The 6721-nt window shown below is 35.4% G+C and overlaps 1 protein-coding gene across 2 annotated transcripts; it reads right to left on the bottom strand.

The window, feature by feature from the left end:
- Window positions 1-1027: 1027 nt before the first annotated feature.
- LOC145576301 (E3 ubiquitin protein ligase DRIP2-like) lies at window positions 1028-6196 on the bottom strand. 2 transcript variants are annotated; one of them, XM_081634078.1, is made up of 8 exons: window positions 5930-6196; window positions 4656-4755; window positions 3888-4221; window positions 3446-3509; window positions 3073-3334; window positions 2921-2971; window positions 2299-2371; window positions 1028-1480 (listed from the first exon to the last, which is right to left on the bottom strand). In XM_081634078.1, the coding sequence occupies exons 1-8, from the start codon at window positions 6045-6047 to the stop codon at window positions 1301-1303; spliced, it is 1182 nt and encodes a 393-aa protein (XP_081490204.1). In that variant the 5' UTR covers window positions 6048-6196; the 3' UTR covers window positions 1028-1300. The 2 variants fall into 2 exon arrangements, with proteins under 2 accessions (XP_081490204.1, XP_081490202.1); XM_081634076.1 differs by having other exon boundaries at window positions 3073-3509.
- Between the last annotated feature and the right edge of the window lie 525 nt (window positions 6197-6721).

The raw sequence follows: 6721 nt of genomic DNA on the forward strand, positions 1-6721 counted from the left end.
AGATCGTAAACCTAACGAAAAGCCTATTACCCACACCAACCCATAAAATCAAACGAGAAGGGGAGAGAAGATGGGTGGGGTGGGTTTTGCTGGCTGGGGAGGGGGAGATGAGACGGCATGATAGGCGCTGGCCGGCCAAGGATTCAGGTAGACGCTGGGCTGTCGGTAGTTGTGGTTAGGCTGGGCTGGGGGTGGTGGTTGTTGCATTGATGGTTTTTTTAATAAATAATTTTTTTAAGTTATTTTATTATTATTTTTTTTTTTTTGACAACGGAAACAACAGATTTTTTAAAGTACAATAATTAAACCAATAATATAATAAAAATTAAAATTAAACTTACTTTTGACCAATCATGTAATTACACGTGTATAATAATTTTTTTTTTTAAAAAAAATTACCTATTCAACAGGTTACTGTCGCCTGGGACCATTGCAAGCAAATTCATATTAAAATTCGGATTATTAAAAAATAATCGAAAGTTGGGATTATTTTGAACGAATTGAGCATTATTCCTGTCAATTTTTCCTTATTTAAATGCAACATACAAAATACAAAACTTGAAATTATAAATGAAATAAAAGATGTGAGAAGTATTCTTCGTTCATTATCGTCGTGAAAAGTGGTTCCTAAACACTTTCCCTCTCTCTTACCTTTTAAGTAGAGCATTCTTCTTTGGTATGTAATTTTGTTCGTTGAAATTCTCTACTCTTTTCTATATTTGGTGAGACCTTTTTTGAAATAAACTTTTCGGTTATAGAATAGACATTAATGCATATCAGCAAATAAAATTTGATCTCAAGTCATAGACACGAGTGCACGAGCCACCTTCCAAGATTCTACCAAGGTACTATTTATGTAACATATTGGAAAGTCCATGACCTTGACTTGCAAATTGCATTGTTGCATGAATATAGGGGAATGGTACAAATAATGGTACCAACCCTCACTAATATTGGTCATGTTTGAAAACGACAACATACAGCATAAAGTAATTCAACTATAACAACTATTATTAAAAGAAAAAAGTCAACAAGAAGGATTGCCTGTGGTTTATCATCTTCTATATCACCTAATAAAAAAAACCTGAAGTCCAACCTCATTTACATGGCCAGGTTGCAATGCGCAAACAACCAATCTGTAGTTCTATAATAAATTAAATGTGAAAACTTAACAACAACCTCATCTCGGAGACAAAACTCAGAGAATGTAGTTCCTGCAGACTAATAATGATCTAAACGCTGTATTAAACTAAAGAAGATGATAAATGACTAAAGGGCCAAAGCCTTTACTGCTGCGACCCTAAGCAGTTGGGGCTTCAACCTTCCGCGCATATGAGATGACCATCACGAACTCCTTGGCAGAATCACCGACAACAGTCTGTATCTTCTTTTGGGACGGTGAAGCATGAAGCCATGCTTCTAAAAGACTGCTTAGTAGCAAGTCGGGCTGCACTGGTTGTCCTTGGAGCAATATCTGGACCTACATTGATTACTCAAATTTATAAGCATGCACAGAAGATAAAAAGGGAAGTTAGAGGGCTAGAGAGGATATCTGATTTGCATTGAGGGGAAACTAGAAAACGTAATATGAAACTAACAGCTCTGGAACTTGCTTCTATAAGAAATACTTTTGTAGCAATTGCTATTGCTGCATGTTTGCCTCCCTACAGTTAAAAGTGACTTCTAAAATACATCATGAGTTCATGACATGGGGAAGAAATTGGAAAGAGGAAGACAGGAGAAAAGGACACAAAAAAATTACACATTAAAGAAAATTTACAAGCTAAACTAGAGGACATCCATGAACTCATCAAATACAAACCTTCCAAAAAATTGCATGAACATCAGAACTACTCCGAACTGCATGTACAGACTAAAAAGGCACTTCTTGCAACCTAAAGAAAATCCCTATACCCTATTTGCCACTCTCCAAGGGTATAAATAATACAGGCAAAGGTAAAAAGGAAACAAGATACAGTGTAGACATATTAAACATCTATGTGCCAGCATTCAAGTATGCACTGGTGCTAGTGTGATAGTATGTCTTTCCCTAAGGTCGTGCTAAAAGGCAGTTACCAACATCTTCAAGGAGCTTCCATGAATGCTTTTCTCAGATATAAAAAACATATTATATCACAGTGCGGTCATTTATTTATTAGAGTTTAAGAGCTACATACTACAGTACCTCTCAGAAAAAAGTAACATTAGATATGGACACCGTGTAAAACATGATAACAGGGCATGTTAATGGATTTCTTTACTGGCAATAACTATGAAATGGATTAACTAAGAACTCACTTCTGCCTCACTTGCGAGTTCAAGTTTTTTGACGATGTATTTCTGAATAGAAGAGATAGGCATGTTTCCATCCCTGCAGACAGATCAAGAAACAAGATATAGAAGGGATAAGTACACCAGTAATCAGTTATTGATTATCTGCAGATCACAACACTAAATAATAAGATCCTTGTATAAAAAACCGACTGGAAGATAGTTTTACCTAAACTTCATATATTCTTACATTTCTTGAATTGAAAAAATTTATTTATATAGAGTAATAATAAAAAGGTTCCCTTAAACCCTAATTAATAATTTCTTTTAAAGTTTTTGATAACAAACAGAAGATCAAACTTTCTATTGATTATGAAATTCATTTAAGTCACAAATGGCATTACATCATAAATATTAACTAAAAATCAATATTGATTGCACCCATTCATAATTCATTGAAACAAGGGTATACTACCAACATGAGGCACCAACGATCACCAACCTCCACACACATATTAGTATTCTACACACACACACACACACATATGCTTGACAATCAAGAGAAACAAATAAAAAAAAAAGAATATTAACTAAAGAAATAAGAATACATAGAGTTAAAATGATTCTATAAAACAGCTGATAAACTCACTTCACTCTCAAAAACGCTGCAGGAATTTGTGGCAGGGGTTCACCTCCTTCCCTGAATCATTTAATATAAAAGTCAAGGTAAGGAGATAAGAAAAATCAACTTCAGATAAATGTGAGAATACTACTAACAGCTAAAGCCAGATGTTAACTTACTGATCCTCAGAAGCAACCAATGTAAACCAGATTGGACCATCTTTCCAATTTCGACGAACCTCATTAACAACCACCTGCGGACTGCTTTGTTCTGCAGGTGCAGATGACCGGTTTCTATTGGATGGACGCAGCCTCTTACGTTTTGCTGGCCCTGGGACAGTTGGCACAGCACTCTTTTCATCCTGGCCTTCATCTCTCTGTTCATTCTCCTCATTTCTGGTATTATTCATACTTATATCAGCATCTCCAGAACAAGACGAGTCTGTTTTAACATGAGAAGACCCTTGCAAATTAGACTTAGAAAACTTGCTTCTATTTGCAGCCTCAACAAGAGTATTTAAGGGCTTCCACAAATCAACTTTTCCTTCCCGACCTTCATTGCTATTCTCCAAGTGTTCACCACGATTCTGATCGTTGGAAGATTTGGCAGAAGAGCTCTACAGATGGCAGGAGAACCAACATATTAGCCATTATGTAGTTCATAGACTGTAAAATCTTGAAAAGCTTTAGCTATGTTATTCTAATAGTAACTTTTTACCTCAAGTACCTGTATGGATACTTGACAATATGACACATGCACAAACAAGTAAAATTTTATTAAGGGCCACATATTGGCCAAAACTAACAACTATACAAGGATCTTAATTTGACCACTCTGGGAAATCTAAGTACCACTAAGGAATTTGGCATATTATCTTTGCTCCCTACATCCCACATTACTGACTAGCTTCAAAATTTTTGAAGCAAAACTTTTATGGGGCAGACGGAACATTATCCTTGTTGGCCTGAACAGAAGATGATTCTATGATATTCACCTGTTTCTTATTTTGCATGATTTTATTCAGTGTCTCAGGTGAGCTTGATCCATCAACGCAATCTTCCATGGAATCCTCCTCTTTTTTAGGAGTTTCTTCGGTGGCAGGACTTGCACCCCTCGGAGCAGAACCTTTTCTTACACCAGCTCTAGTCCTTCTACCAGTGACACCGGCCTGCATGGATACTCTAGGTGTGCTCACCACTAAAGATGACAACGATCTTTCCTTTCTCTTAGCTGGTGGGGAAACTGGAGGGGCAACTTCAGGTTCCTCGACCTTTCTTCCGTTAGCAGGGAAAATCTTGGCGATGATATCTTGCAGATTGTGGTCAGGCCTATGTATTCCAAAGGTGAACATGAGTATGCTAAATGAATTTACATCCATGTGTGCTAAGAAGCTAAATTAATAACACTCCAAAATCAGAGATATTGCTAGTTTAATTGTAGCTCTTTTGGTAAAAACAGGTAAGTAATGTCAGTAAGGGAAACAAAGATTAAATGATTAATGAATAAGCAAGTAGACAAGTCTAACCACACAAGGAGTTGTTCACTAAAACTACTATTTTTCCGCACAGTGAATATAATGTAGCATCCCAGTAGAGTTATCTTTGGCATTTGATCATGCAAGCAAATAACAAGTTATTTGGTCAATGATTCCATCTAACCATATAACCAGGGTTAGTAAACAGCCATGAGGTTTCACTTGACTGGCTTCAGATACCATAGAATGAGGGCATGCTAAGGAAGCAAGAGAGAAAATGCAGTAGACCTGAGTTTTTCCTCTGGAACAATTCCCAGGTTAACATCACAAACCGGACAGCAATCAACGTCCTCATCTGAAAGTTTGTCATAAATGCATTTCCTGCAAACTGAGAAAATTTTGAAATTATGATGCATCAGGATCAGATAAATCAAATACATCGCATTCTTTTAAGTCCAAGAAATTACTATACGTCACTCTTCTTTCCTAAAAGATGGAGCATTTTCAGTAACTCGTGCACATTAGCCACCAATGTAGACACAAGTTCTTTCAGAATCAAAAGCTAGATAGGTTATAGAAAAGACTAAGGTACACTACGGTGAAATAAACAACTTCAGCTTGTTAACGAATTAACAAGCAAATCTAAAACTGCACAATTCGGCCTTCAGTCTGTCTACAACTTAACAGGCTTTCACCTTGATAAGAAATCGACCTTCAGTCTGTTAACAAATTAACAAGCTTTCACACCCATGCAACCGATAGTCCATTTACATTTACGTAAACCAACCAACACGAAAAAGCTGTTAATTTTACCATCTCAAATCAACAAGACACAGCATCACTTATCAGCTCACCACAAACTCAAGCATAATTACAATTCAGCATATGCATAAATCAATCCCACAACAAATTGCAAAACAATGAATTGCAATTTGCAAACAAGTAAAACAACACAAACAGCTGCTCATCAATTCAGAAATACAGCAGTAATTAGCTCTGAAAACATGATATTTACCAAAATCCAACAGAAATTACATGAGCATGGCACATACAATCCAACAGAAATTAAATACTTTAGACACATAATAAAAATTCGATCAATCGAAAACTCGATTTCAAACTACATCGTAGACCAAATACATAACTCTATTGACTATATCCACAAAACCAAAAATCGTAAAGAACACACAAATTCAGTCATCGATCACTTACGTGTCACCAACATGAACAATTATAAATCACGCGAAAACAACATTTTGCATGATTAATACAGATTCAACTTCATTCACGTAAACAATTCACACTACTTTACGTCCAAATTAACGAAAAAAATCACAACCCCAGATCAGATAATTCATGAAATTCATAATAAAATCCACAACAACACAATGTGATTAAACTCAATTCGTCGAAAAACCCGAAAACTCGAAACCATAATCAAATTAAACCAAATTAAACAATACCCAGTTGATAAAACCCAACAATTAAACAACCCCAGATAACAAAATCAAAAGACATTGGATTAAAAACAACAAAAACAATACTAATATCATAAAACTTACATGTATGAAGGCAAAGAGAGATAGTAGTGGCTTCTCTGAGGAGCTGTTTGCAAAGAGGGCATGTCATGCATGCCTCTAATTTGTCTCTGCGAACCTGCACAACAAGCTGACTCGCCATAGTTGGAATTTGCTTAATTTTTCTCTCTAAAAACTGGGAAATTATTGGTGAAGTAGAAGGAGGTGAAAAGGGGGTTTAAGTAATGGAATTGAAACGTACATAAATGGTAAGAAAGCGAAATGGATCTGAAAGGATTATTTGGGGGGAATCATATACAAATTCTTAAATGGACCTGGTTCACACTAATTTATTGTGGACCACTACCATTAGAGAAAGTATGGTTGTTTTATTAACAAAAAAAAAGGGTCACTATAATTTTAAAAAAAGGTCACTATGTTGAAATAAAAATCATTTTGGTAATATATAGGCCTAAGTGGTTATTTTTGTAATGAAATATTTTATATACTGATCAATATGAATAATAAAGGCCACTATGCTAAAATTAGGGTAATAGCGTCGTATTTCAAGTTCACAATATTATTAAACGTTGTAGTAGTTTTAATAAAGGTTACTATGTTAAAAATAAGGTTACTATGTTAAAAATAATGGTCACTATATTCAAAATAATGTCAGTTGCGTGTGTATAGACCTCGGGTCCACAATAATATTATTGTGGACCAGGTCCACGCAAGTGTTTTTGGGAATCATATAGATGTAATATCAGGGAGGATTTTGATTGATTTTTCTGTGTGATTTTGCTTGTTGATTTTCAATTTTATTTTATGGGAAGGAAA

Source organism: Chenopodium album, chromosome 13, assembly GCF_948465745.1.
Source record: "Chenopodium album chromosome 13, dcCheAlbu1.1, whole genome shotgun sequence".
Lineage (NCBI taxonomy): Eukaryota > Viridiplantae > Streptophyta > Magnoliopsida > Caryophyllales > Amaranthaceae > Chenopodium > Chenopodium album.

Coding starts and splice junctions, on each gene's coding strand:
- LOC145576301 (XM_081634076.1), bottom strand. CDS start 6,047: ATGGCGAGTCAGCTTGTTGTGCAGGTTCGCAGAGACAAATTAGAGGCA. Junction 4,222..4,655: donor GTTCCAGAGGAAAAACTCAG/GTCTACTGCATT, acceptor TGGAATACATAG/GCCTGACCACAATCTGCAAG. Junction 2,372..2,920: donor GCAGCGTTTTTGAGAGTGAA/GTGAGTTTATCA, acceptor ATCTGTCTGCAG/GGATGGAAACATGCCTATCT.